The sequence below is a fragment of the Rhinatrema bivittatum genome, chromosome 2 (genome assembly GCF_901001135.1).
Source record: "Rhinatrema bivittatum chromosome 2, aRhiBiv1.1, whole genome shotgun sequence".
NCBI lineage: Eukaryota > Metazoa > Chordata > Amphibia > Gymnophiona > Rhinatrematidae > Rhinatrema > Rhinatrema bivittatum.
The window spans coordinates 755,055,429-755,069,658 of NC_042616.1; the positions used below are offsets into that span (position 1 = coordinate 755,055,429).

The 14,230-nt window shown below is 42.4% G+C and overlaps 1 protein-coding gene across 1 annotated transcript in view; it reads right to left on the bottom strand.

Moving 5' to 3' along the window:
* The window catches only part of ENPP2 (ectonucleotide pyrophosphatase/phosphodiesterase 2), a 639,793-nt gene that overhangs the window by 116,006 nt on the left and 509,557 nt on the right, over window positions 1–14,230 (bottom strand). Inside the window, 1 exon segment of the mRNA XM_029591948.1 lies at window positions 1,430–1,566. Coding sequence (XP_029447808.1) covers window positions 1,430–1,566 — 137 coding nt within the window.

Sequence of the window (14,230 nt, forward strand, 5' to 3'; positions counted from 1 at the left end):
TTCACCTTCAGCAAAGTCGTTGTGGAGTCCGCCCCGAGGCCGCCCTGACTCCTCCCCTTCCGGAGCGGACTCTGCCCCGATTTAGATATCACACGCGAAAAGTCCCTTTTAGCGTGCGATACCTTTGGAAAATAACCCCCTAAGTTACTGTGCACTATTTTGAAATAATAAGCACTAATTTGAATTAGTGTGCACTAAAAATAACATTTAGAGACAAAGATTCAGCATCACTTAAACCAGTTAAGTTCAGATGTATCTAGATAAGCAGCACCATTTCAATACTTTGCTGCATCTGGTGGCCGCTGATTAGGCATATGACTACATATCCAGCTAAATAGTTAGTGGGCTATTAGGAAGGATGGGCTGTTCAAGGGCAGAGCTACGTACCCTGCTATTCAGTAGGTCTAAAGTTAGTCAGATAAACATATCCACCTAACTTGTCCAGCAATATAGCAGCTGAATATTGACCCCCCATAATTTTAAAATTAAAATTATTCTAAACAAAACTTTAAAAAAAGGAAATCAAGCAAAAAGGAAATGAAAACAAAACAAAATGTAATAATTTTGCCATGCAAACCTCTAGAATACATTATTTGTACTAGGTAAGATCCAGGGAAGAAATATGAAACAACTGGCCTTGAAACCAGCAGGACTGCAACCTGGTTCAAAAACTCAACAGAAGTTTAGATCATCCCCAAATTTTCTTCAGCAGATCTTGAGAAAATCTCAAACTTTTGAAACAGAATTGCCAATAAGTTATGTGCACTTAACACAAGGTAAATGAGCTTTTGAAAATTGCTACGATAGCATGTTACATTTACGTTTTCCTTTGAAAATTACCCTAGACAGTGAATTTTTTAAACCTGCAGCGCTCTGTAGTGGATTTCTGCATTCACTGTGGATTTGCTTAATAAAAAAAAGAGGAAAAAAAGCTGTTCATGTAGATTTGATGAACTTGCAAAATTTGACAGAGTTCATCACATTTCTTTTTTTATTAATCTATTTTGATGAAGTTTAAACATTTCTAATCTTGGAATGACATGCAGATATTTTATTGCATGTCTTAAATATGAAAGCTATACTGTACAACTTGAGCAGACTCATGTTCAAAAGCATGGCAGATTATAATTTTCATTAAAGGACCTCCCACAGTATTTGTAACATATTCCTTCATTCTTCTTACATTTATGCTTATGTTTCTTAGCTCTGAAGAACAGTAAGATAAAACTAGCAATATTTAATGCATTACAAACACCTTAGTACAAGATGAACAGTAAAGGATGATTGCTGAGGGCACTCTTATTAATAAAAGGAACTTAATCTCAACCTGTGGGTTAAAAAGAGTTACGGATGTAGCAAAATGTCTGTTCTGGTCTAATATTTTTATTTCCTGCAGAAACCGAAGGAAAATTCAGTTAAAGTTGCCAACCTGTTTGGTGACTGTATATGATGTCCAAAGAGGCATTAATAAGCTGTCACTATAACCACTTTCAAAATCACTATGGTGCAAAAGGCTGTATTTTGTCCGATAAAGCACCGCTGGCCGTCCATACAGGAGATGCTTATCTAGAAAAAAGTAATCAACTGATATTAAACAAATTATTCCACACAAAAAGTAAAGGAACATGCCAAGGATCAAGCTTCATTTACAAAGAAATGGTTTTGAATATACAAATTTTCCATCTTCATTGGCAAACGAGCTGTTGATTTGTTAATGGGTATATAAATATTTTTAAATCTCTTATTCTGGATATGGAAGAATGACAAGACTGATGCAATTGCCTACCCTGCAGAAGTATTTTCCAGAACTCTATGGAAGATTTTCTACAGTGAACAGCTGTCCAAGTGTTCTAGGGTTCATTTCTTATTACTTTGGATTAGAATGGCTTCTTCACAATGAAAAGTAGTTTGAAAGTGGAAGATAGGGAAGGTTTTGAAAACAGAATTAAAATAAAGACAAGGAGTAAAGAAAAGTAGCAAAGAAAGATGATGTGTGACATCAATATTGACCTGTATTTTCCATTATTAAGTATTAGGGAAAACATTTTAAGAAATAGATTGAATAGTTTTAAATATACTTTTCAGTTTAAAATATATCAGTGCAATCACTTTTTTCCTTTTTACTAAAGGCTGTTTTGTCTTAATATTTTTTCACAGCTGGTTTGGTTCCAGCAAGCTATAATTCCCTAGAAATCTAAAGAGTTTTTAATGGCCAGGTATTGTCCAGCAAGGCTGGATGTTCAAGAAACTACCTCACTAGGTTTGGCATGGTGCTAAGACATTGTTGGGGAGTGGGAGTGCCTGATGTTGAATTAAGAGCATATATTGGGGCGGATTTTCAGAGCCCTGCTCGCCTAAATCCGCCCGGATTTAGGCGAGCAGGGCCCTGCGCCCCGGTGCGCCTATGTTCAATAGGCCTACCGGCGCGCGCAGACCCCGGGACTCGCGTAAGTCCCGGGGTTTTCTGAGGGGGGCGTGTCGGGGGCGGGCCCGATCGCGCGGCGTTTTTGGGGCGGGGCGTAGCGTTTCGGGGGCGTGGTTATGGCCCGGGGCGGTCCGGGGGCGTGGCCGCGCCCTCCGGACCCGCACCCAGGTCGCGTCCCGGCGCGCTAGCGGCCCGCTGGCGCGCGGGGATTTACGTCTCCCTCCGGGAGGCGTAAATCCCCCGACAAAGGTAAGGGGGGGGTTTAGACAGGGCCGGGCGGGTGGGTTAGGTAGGGGAAGGGAGGGGAAGGTGAGGGGAGGGCAAAAGAAAGTTCCCTCCGAGGCCGCTCCAATTTTGGAGCGGCCTCGGAGGGAACGGAGGTAGGCTGCGCGGCTCGGCGCGCGCCGGCTATACGGAATCGATAGCCTTGCACGCGCCGATCCCGGATTTTAGCGGCTACGCGCGTATCTACTAAAATCCAGCGTACTTTTGTTTGCGCCTGATGCGCCAACAAAAGTACGCCAAATCGCGCTATTTGAAAATCTACCCCATTGTGTGGTCATCTATTCAAGATTTCTGAGAAATGAGTGACATTCTGCAAGCACTCTAGTCTCTATGGCTAATAGCTGCAATACATCGTTGCAGTATAGACAGGAATAACTAGGCAGAATAAATAGGCCATTAGGTCTTTTCCTGCTGCCATCCACTCACTATGCTGTAAGAAATCATTACCATTAAAAAAGTAAAAACAAGGTATTTATTTTCCCAGTGAGCAGAAAAGCAACAATTCACCTTTAAAAAATATCTAGCAGGCTTAAAGAACAAGAAGGTGAATTACTGCTTGTTCTACAGTTCTAGTTATAAAAAATGTTCAGTTGCTACTAAGAAGATCCTTTGATATACTTTTAAACATGATCAGATCTCTTCCTACCACCACCAATTTATATTGTTTCAAGAAGAGCAGCCCCAGGTAAAATCGCCTCTCCCCATTCCTTTTTAAAAATTGTTAGGTCTTCCTTGTGCGTTTTCCAGTTTTACCTATACCTTTTCTGATGTTATGAGCTCTTAACTCAGTGCCACATCACAGTGTGGCCTATTAGCAGCTTTGTAGAGCCCATAACATTATTTCCTTCTCTTGGCAGGCAAATCATCATTTAAAACATTCTAAAGTACGTCCAGTATTTGAAAGTAGCAGCCAGACTTTAAGCAGTAAGGAACTGACTTGTTTTGGCACGTATGATCCATTTAATATAAAAATATGCCCGTCTATAATTCTGGCCCTCCTACTTCACCATGCATTCATTTACAATAAGCCTCACCTGCCAGGGATTTGGTCATTTTCTTAGAGCTTTTTGATCCTTTTGCACTTAGTATTTTCTCTGCTGTATCGACTACCCTAGCCACTTTTGCATCATCAGTTAAGATGAAGTAAGGCATTTTTTACTACATTAAAAATAGCAGACAAGATTCTAAACCTTATGGAACTTCAACAATAATACTGCTACCATTTATAACCCATCTGGAACCATTCTTAACTAATTCTTAGTTGTTCACAAAACTTTAGCTCCAACTCCTATTTTCCTAGTTTATGAAGTATTCCTATGTGGCTGTACAAAGTCTAAATAAATTGCATCAATATCATTACCTTTGTCCAAACATTTTCTTATTTTCACAAGACCTGCTTTTCAAGAAATGTTGGTGTTTCCCACCAATTATATATTTTTCAGCTAGTAGGGACTTATCTAGCTAATTGGTGACATATGAACATCTGGCCGCCACTTAGCTGGCTAACTACTTAACCGGCTAAGAAGCTAGCTAGCTAAGTGGTGGGAGGGACAGGGCATTACGGTGAGGAACTATTTATTCAGATAACTTAGCCGGATAAGTAGCAATATTCAAATATGTTAGCCAGATATGTTAAACCTTCTACTGAGCACATCTAAAGTTAGCCAGATATACTTATCTAACTGTAAATTTATCCAGGCATATTCAGTGGTTGGATAATTTTATCTGACTAATTTAGCTAGCTGGATAATTGTAATATTCCATGTATTTTATCAGTGCTGGGATTACATTTGTTTCTTTTTTACATGTGAAGTTCATTTGCCACCTTCATTTTGTGTTCTTGTGGCATACTTTACAACAGAATAAATTGGGCAGTTAAATATTCCTCATGACTAGAATACAGTCATTGGTGATTTGAACACTAGATTTTTGGGGGTGCAATAACTATATTGTCCACCCAATCTTCATAAATTTGATGCATTCTGCTGTTCCATAAATGGAAAGATACCAGCTTTCAAACTTATCTTTTGTTCAGCATTTGTGCACGTAAATGGACATGCAGAGATTAAGGCTAATATTTTATAATCGTACATGTTATAAAATAGCCCGATTGAGCACATGTGCATATAATTTTAAGTGGACACATGCCTGTGCATGCAAATGCTGCTTCTACTGTGTAAGTGGGGGGATTTTAAAAGACATGTGCACTGTCGCCATTCCCAATTTTTCCAGATCGCCCAGGTAAGCGATAGGATTTCCAAACCCCTCTAATTTAATACCTTCCTGTTAAACCAAACCATTAAAACCCCGCTGATCTATGTAAATTTTTTGTTTTATAAGTTTCACTTCATCCATCCATAATAGAAGTAAAGTTATGCGGCAGGGGACTCCGGCGCATGTCAGTGCGTATAAGTATTTACATGCAAATTTACATGCCCCACCTACTTCCTACTCCTTTTTAAAAAAAATGTTTCATTTGTGCGCACAGTGGCAAGAACGCGCTTATCCGGATGGCTTTTAAAATCCATTCGGCATGTGCCAGCCTAACATATTTGTGCATCCCCTAATTTTAGCCTGCTTTGAGCTTTTAAAGTTCACCTTTATATATGTATATCTCTTACAAAATAACTACTGCACACACTTCTGAACCCCTCTCTGGAATGCCCCTAGTCTGCACCTTTCCCCCGCCCCTGTAAATTATACGTATGAAACAAAAAATATGCGTATACCCTCAAGGGTTATAAAATACCATATATGGGCAAAATCCCTTTGAAAATTCACTCCTCTGAGAACATCACCGTCTCAGATAGTTTTTCTTATAGAAATCAGATGCCATTATTACACCATTATATTTGAGATCTTTCTGAGATCACCTAGAACAACCTTAGAACCAATAGACTGGTATTTGAAAGAGATAGTAGTTATACATGAAAAGGTGCTGAAATTGAATTTGCTAGCTGCAGATGAGTACTTCCCTAGGAGTTCTCCTAGAGTCAATTATAAAGGAAGAAATTATTAGAGGTATTCAAACAGTAGAGGACTCTGTTATACCACAGCCAATCACATCTAGTCCTTTCAATCACGTATCCCAAAGTAATCTCCTGGTGCCATCTTTGTAAACATTTTTTAGTTTTTTTGTTTTAACTACATGCACATAAAAATTAGACACAAATGCTGTATCATGCGCTAAAACATTTGCAACGAATAAAGTCCCACTGTACGTCAAAGTCCCCGATACCGGCTAATGTTTCAGCCTAAGCCTTCTTCGGGGAAGAATTATATCATGAAGACTATATGTCATGCTGTTGACTGCTGAAGCTGTTCAGTTAAATATAATCCAATGTCTACATACACACTCAATCCCTGAAAGATAAACCTTTTATGAAGCTTAGGCAGAAACATTAGTTGATGTCTGGGACTTTGGGGTATGGTGGGGACATTTTCATTGCAATGATGTTTCAGTGCATTACGCAGCATTTGTGACCACATTTTATGCGCATTACAAATCAGCTAAAAAAATATTTATGGAGATGGTACCAGGTGATTAAGTTACTTTATACGATTTGGGATAAGAGTGCTGGCATAATTGGCTGTGTTATAACCAAGTCCCCTACTTTTGATACCCTATATATTTTTTTTTTTAAAATGAATGAATTACATATATAAGAGCTTCTCCTTTTCATTTGTCACCCTCGTTTTGTATTAATATTGTCGTGTGAGGTTGTGACTTACCTGTTTTCATCTTTGTACAGTATGCCATAAAATTGGAATATTCTTTGGTAAACAGGGGACTAGTAAAATGCAAGTTCACTCTAATACTATGATATTTATGATACTCCTTTTTCAGTCAGAATATTCTAAGCATTTATCAGTTAAATTAAGTTTTACAAATAATAGAAGGTTATTAGAGCCAGGGTGAGCTACGTCTGGTTCTGCCATTGCTCCATTGCCTATTAAATGGAGGTCATGATTTCTTTCATGAAAGCAGAGAGTAGTGTGGATTTGTTATGTTGGTTCTCTTGAATATGTAGAAATAAAGGCCAACAAAAACGTTAAAGGTGATAACATTTTATTGGAGGAACTCAATAAATTTGTGGCTAGAATTTGAGAACTAAGCTCCATTCATCAGGACAAAATGTTTCATTGCTCTCATGAATGGAGCATAGATCTTAAAAGCTGGTCAAAAATGTATTAAATTAGTTGAATAAAAAGGCATTACACGCAACTTGTATTTGATCTCTGTGTCTAATGAAAATAGGTCAGTTACTGAATACGGAATTCTATCATTCAACTAGTTTGGGACCTGGGGTAGGTCATAGAAAACCCATTTTCCCAGATAAATTGGTTTTCTGCAAACTGCCTTCCCTCTGCGTGGCTCCAGGTACCCGCATTGTTCCACTTTTACCTACATAGATACAAAGCATTTCCAGGGTCGTATTTAGGTGAAGAGAGGAAATTAACGAACAGATTGCATTTTCCAATCTAGGCACATTTTTTCCATGGAAAAAGTAGCTGCAGAAAAAGCAGGTGCTACTGTGGGTACTCTTCATTCGAGGCAACTTTCAAAGAGCAAGCATACACTATTTACCTTTGAGAACTGGTGCAAAGGCCATGAGTAAAAATATCTTGGGATTTTACAAAAATTCAGGCAGTTTGAAAATTACCTCCATAGAGCTTAGAGTCCCATGTATACAATGCACCCATAGGACTGCAAGCTTATTTTCAAAAGGAAAAGCATCATGGCTTTTCTTTTTGTGGAATGGCAAACAAGATGGGCCATATAGTCTTTTTCTGTTAACAAGTTTCTATGATTTCCTTCCCCCTATACTCCCTTTTCTCAAATGGTAAAATACATGCTTACTTTTAGGGTATTGGGGGGAGGCAATAATTTGACCACATGTTTACACAGGTAAATATGGGTTTACCAATTTAGAAACCTCCAATTATTGTCCCTATAATAAATTAGTTACTAGAGTCAGGAGAAAAAAAGTAGCCAGTGTGGAGAAGAGAGTTTTTCTTTTAGTTTCTATTGCAAATAGACTATTTAAAAAAAGAAAAACAAAATACAGCTGTGTGGTAAGAAATGCAAAAACAAAAAAAAAAGAATTACAAAGAAAATGACTTACACATGCTTGTGTATCAAGCCCACGAAACAGGTTAGAAAATGTTTTAAATGAAACTGCTTAAACATGCCATAAGTATCTGGAACCAGGAACAGCCTCCTGTCCCGTGAAGAAATTTTGGACTAAATTTCAAGCTGTTTAAACATGCCAGAAGTACCTGGAGGCTCTAACCTGGAAACTGGGAGTGCGTTGGTGTCTTCTTCACAACACACTTCCTCTTGTCCATAGCAATGTGAAAGATTCTTGAGCGCCATACTTGAAAGGCAATAAAAGCCACCAGTACAGAAATGTGAGTCTCTCAAAAATAGGTCCAAAAGAAAATCCACAGATTTCCTGAGAAATCTTTTAAAACCTGAACATCTTCAGTTTTTCAAATTAGTTCTGCAATTTCAAAAGGATTTCAAACTTGCTAGTGAAATTTTTAATAATTTGCTCATTTCATTTCAAATCTTTGGAAATTCAGTTTGGATCTTCAGAAATCATAACACAGATTTCATTTACTATTTTTTTTTCTCTGCTTTGAATTTTTGCAGATTCTCTTTAGTTTCCTCAAAATCTATCTGTAAAAATCTGATATATTTCCCCAAAAGATCTGGGGAAAATTTTATTTTCCTGACAAATTTGAACCAGGCTGAAATAGCAAATGTTGCTTACCTGTAACAGGTGTTCTCACAGGACAGCAGGATGTTAGCCCTCACATATGGGTGACATCACAGGATGGAGCCCAATCACGGAACACTTTTGTCAAAGTTTCTAGAACTTTGACTGGCACAAACTGGGCATGCCCAGCATGGCACCAAACCTGCAGCCAGCAGGGATCCCCCTTCAGTCTTGTTTAAAGCTACAGGAAGTGCCTAAAAATAAAATAAGAAAACGTAACGAACCCAACACCGCGGGGCGGCAGGCGGGTTTTGTGAGGACAAGCAGGATGGTAGTCCTCACATATGGGTGAGTACCGAGCTGAGGATGTCCGAGAATTGCACCAAATGTACCCAAAACGTGCAATAGGCACAAAGACTAGGGTGGAATTTGGTAGAGGGCATCCTGAACCCTAACGGGCAGGCAGAAGGCTGTTGGTACATCAAGTTTTAAAAAGGTTTCGCAAGTCAGACTGGCCGAAGATGGAATCTTGTCTTCTGGCCTTGTCTAAGCAATAATGGGCTGTAAAGGTATGGAGAGAACACCAGGTAGCAGCCCTGCAAATGTCAGGAAGCAGCACCGAGCATAGGTGCGCTACTGAAGTCGCCATGGCCCTCACAGAGTGTGCTTTAACACGGTCTTGAAGCGGAATGCCTGCTTGCTGATAGCAAAAGGATATGCAATCTGCTAACCAGGAGGAGAGAGTCTGCTTACCCATAGGCTGCCCCAATTTGATGGAATGGAAAGAGACAAAGAATTGAGTGCTTTTCCTGTGGGCAGCTGTACGGTCTAGACAGAAGGCTATAGCCCGTTTGCAGTCAAGGGTATGCAGAACCTGTTCTCCTGTATTGGAGTGAGGCCTGGGAAAGAAGGTAGGTAGTATAAAGGATTGATTAATGTGAAACTCAGATACTACCTTAGGTAAGAACTTAGGGTGAGTGCAGATGTTATTGCCAAAAGAAAAATTACTTTCCATATGAGATCACGAAGATCACAGGATTGGAGAGGCTCGAATGGTGGTTTCATGAGCCAACCCAAAACCAGATTGAGGTCCCAAGAAGGAGCCGGAAGGCATAGTGGAGGCTTGAGGTGAAGCAAGCCTTTCAGAAAATGTGTTACGAGGGTTTGTACTGAAATAGGAACATCCCCGACATCTTTATGGAAGGCTGCCACCGCACTGACATGCATTCTGATGGAGGACGTTTTTAGACCTGATTCTGACAAGTGCCAGAGATAGACTAGAAACTTCATGGTGGAACAGGTAAAGAGATCAAGGGATTGAGAAGAACACCATGACTTAAACCTGTTCCATTTGTGTAGGTAAGACTTTCTCGTGGAAGGCTTCCATGAAGCAATCAGGACACGGGAAACTGGCTCCGAAAGGTTAACTGGCTAAAGAATTAACCTTTCAACATCCAAGCCGTCAGGGACAAAGCTTGAAGATTGGTGTGACATAGGCACCCGCCGTTCTGAGTGATCAGAAGCGGGTCCATTCCCAAGGGAATGTGCCTGCGAATGGAGAGATCCTGAAGTATTGGATACCACACTAGGCGAGGCCAGAGAGGTGGTATCAGGATCATGCAGCCTTTGTCCTGACATAACTTCACAAGAGTCTTCGAGAGAAGTGGAAGTGGAGGGAATGCATATAGGAGACCGGTTGCCCATGAGAGGGAGAACGCATCTCTTGGCTGTGAGTGTTGGCTGCGAGTAAGAGTGCAAAAGTTCTCTACCTTGAGGTTTTGAGGTTACACAAAGAGGTCTATTCGAGGATGACCCCAACGTTGGAATATTGCGTCTGCTACTGAGGGGTTGAGGGACCACTCGTGCGGATGGAAAGCGCGACTTAGGTTGTCCGCCAACACATTGTCCACTCCCGGCAAATAGGTGGCCCTGAGGTACATCGAGTGGGAGAGGCCCATATCTGCACAGCTTTCTGACACAGTAGGAAGGAGTCTGTCCCTCCTTGTTTGTTGATGTACCACATGGCCACCTGGTTGTCCGTCTGAATCAGGATGACCTTATTGAAAAGGCGATCCTGAAATACCCTGAGAGCATATCTGATTGCTCAAAGCTCCAGGAAATTGATTTGGTGTTTGGCTTCCTCTGGAGACCAAGTTCCTTGTGTTTGCAAATCGGCCACATAGGCTCCCCAGCCAAGGTTGGAAGCATCGGTGGTGAGAATTATTTGAGGGTCTGGAGCCTGGAAGGGCAGGCCTTGGAGGAGATTGATCTGATTTTTCCACCAGGCTAGAGACTGACGGAGTGAGTCAGTGATGTGCACAGTGGTTGATAGAGGTTGGACGGACTGAGTCCATTGTGACCTTAGAGTCCACTGCATGACTCTCATGGAGAAGTGGGCCATTGGGGTAACCTGTACTGAGGACGCCATGTGTCCCAGTAGGATGAGGAAGTGGCGTGTAGTTGTGCGGCACTGAGATTGTAGCTGGTGTGGAGAGAGATGAGAGTGAGAGCTCACTGTTGAGGCAGAAATGCCTTTGCCTGCAAGGTGTCCAAGTCTGCCCCTATGAATGATAAAGTTTGAGATGGGACTAAGCAGGATTTTGCGTAGTTGACGAGAAACCCTAGCGAAATCAGAGTGTGTAAAGTTAGACATAGGGACGACAGAGCAGCTTGCTGAGTGGGAGCCCTGATCAACCAATCGTCTAGATAGGGGTAGACGTGAACACCTTGAGTCCTGAGGAAGGCTGCTACTACTACGAGGCACTTGGTGAAGACTCATGGTGCAGATGCCAGGCTGAATGGGAGCACTTGGTAATGATAGTGCTTGGGGCCTACTAAAAATCTCAGGAACCTGCGATGAGATGAATTTATCGCAATGTGCGTGTACGCATCTTGGAGATCAAGAGAGCAGAGCCAGTCTCCTCTTTGCAGAAGAGGAAGGAGGGAACCCAACTTTTCTCATTGGAGGTACTTGTTGAGGGCACGTAGGTCCAGAATTGGACGAACGCCTCCCGATTTTTTGAGGATTAGAAAGTACCGGGAATAGAATTCTAGGCCTTGTTGAGAGTAAGGTACTGGTTCTATTGCTCTGGACTGGAGGAGGAGGGAGACCTCCTTATCCAGGAGTAGTGAGTGGTCGGATGTTCTGCACACCAGTAGAGGTGGGGAGTCCGGTGGAATGGAGAGAAAGTTCAGGTGATAACCTTGAGAGATTATGGTAAGGACCCACTGGTCTGAGGTGATTGTGTGCCACTTGTTGTTGAAATGGCATAATCGACCTCCCACTGGTATCTGAGGCAGTGGAAACTGGCTGCTGCTCTCTAAGCAGGAGTCAAAAACCGGAAGCAGGGCCCGGCTGAGGAGCTACTTGCAGCTTTTGTTTATGAGGACGACGAGACTGGGCCTTCTGGAAAGGTCTCGTGGAACGAGTCCTAGACTGTGGTAGATAGGACTTCTTTGGACAGAAGAATGACTTTTTAGTATCCTTCCTGAAAGGCTGTTTGGAGGAATACTCAGAGGGCATCAGAGAGAGCTGGCGAAGGGACTCATGATGGTCCCTTGAGTTCCGCCACTGTCTGCTGAATCTGTTCCCCAAACAGATTGTCTCCTATGCAGGGCAGATCAGATAATATGTCTTGTACTTCAGGGCGCAAGTCCGAAGACTTAAGCCAAGCCCATCTTCTTGCCGAAATAGCAGTTGCAGATACCCTGGAAGCGGTGTCAAAGATATCATAAGAAGATCTTATTTCATGCTTCCCTGCCTCAAAACCCTTATCTACTAGGGTTAGAAGTTGTTCTTGGAATTGCTGAGGCAGGGACTCTGCAAAGTCCTGTATCTGCTTGAATAAGGCCCTGTTGTACTGGGTCATATATAGCTGGTAGGAGGCGATCCAAGAGATATGCATCGATCCCTGGAAGACACGTCGGCCAATGGCATCCAGGAATTTCTGTTCCTTACCTGGGGGAAAGGAAGAACATAAGAAATTGCCATGGTGGTTCAGACCAAGGGTCCATCAAGCCCAGCATCCTGTTACCAACAGAGGCCAAAACCAGGCCACAAGAACCTGGCAATTACCCAAACTCTAAGAAGATCCCATGCTACTGATGCAATTAATAGCAGTGGCTATTCCCTAAGTAAAATTGATTAATAGCCATTAATGATCTACTACAAAAGAAAAATTTAAGGACAGTAGTCCTATTTCTTTGAAAAGCAAAAGAAACCAACAATGTCCCTCTTTTAGAGATCTCAGTCTCCTGTATTGATTCAAGAATATCCGTTAAATCCAAAGGTGAATCCTGTAATTCGGTTCCAGTAGATCCTTCCAAATATTTTAGTAAGTAATATGCCTTAGTAATTACAGGCATCACGGCCAATGGAATCTTGAGAACTTGGGAAACTTTTTTTTTTTTTAATTTTTTTTTTTAAAAGATCTAGAGGAGACATCAATTTTATGCAAGGGAAATTCAAAACTTTCAAATTGAGGCTTCTCAAGGAATTCTCAATCTTCTTTGCTTGAACTAATTCAGACTGCACCAAGTGTGGTTCTGATCTTTTTGCCCTTTTTTGGGCAGATTCTACAACCACAGATTGGTGATCCAGCTGAGGTTTCTGGAATCCTGGGGCTGACTGGACCAAATAAGTGGTATCAGCTTTTCTGTTGACTGCAGCAACAGAACCAGGGTGTTCCCAATTCTTTTTGAGGAGATCCAAAAGAATCTGGTGAATAGGGATGGAGGTTATTTCCTTGGAAGCATCCAGGAATTGTAACAGCTCCATCATTTGATGCCTGACATCTTGTTCAGTCTGCAATTGGAAGGGAACCAATTCAGACATTTCCTTCACAAAATTTATGAAGGTTAGGTCCTCTGGAGGAGAACGCTTCCTGCTTTCAGTAGGAGAAGGTGGCAATGGCAAGTCATCGGTGTATTGAGAAGAATTGTCGGTCCAGGTGTCATAGGGATCAGGACCTGCCCCTCTAGGAGCCTGAAAAGGACAGGACGATGGTATTCCTGAAGGTCCAGGTCTAGATTCCGAAGGCATCGAGGGAAGCGCTGGAGGCACCGATGAAGGCATCGAGGGCATCGATGGATGGATTGGTGGTGCTGATGGGCACATTGGCATCGAAGGTTGAGGCATCAGAAGAACTCCCGATGGAGGAATTTTGCGCAAAATGGCGCCGGCCGTACGGCAACACGATTCGACTACAGGAGGTCGTTCCGGACCCCCGCTGGACTTTTGGCAAGTCTTGTGGGGGTCAGGAGGCCCCCCCAAGCTGGCCAAAAGTCCCTGGGGGTCCAGCGGGGGTCCGGGAGCGATCTCCTACGCTCCTGACGTCGGGGGACAAAAAACAAAATGGCGCCGGTGCTACCTTTGCCCTGTCATATGACAGGGCAAAGGTAGCGCCGGCGCCATTTCTACAACGCACCGGAGGCCCGAGAGTAAAAGATCACACCGGGACCCCCCCTCTGGACCCCAGGTAATTTAAAGCATTTTGGGGGGGTTCGGGAGGGTAGGGAATTTATTTTAAAGGGTCGGGGTGGGTTTTAGGGTTGTTTTAGTGTGCCGGTTTTCCCGGCACACTAAAACACAATTTAAACGATATTTACAAACCTAAAACCGCGACGATCCGATTCCCTCCCCCCCCCCCCCCCCCCAGTCAAAATCGATCGTTAACACGATCGATGACACGATTCACATCTCTACTGGCTATGCCTCTGCCTCCTTCTTCCCTTCCGGAGCCGGGGCTGCTTGCTCCAGGTTTCCGTGAAGAACTGGACCCGGATGGTTCAGGAGACC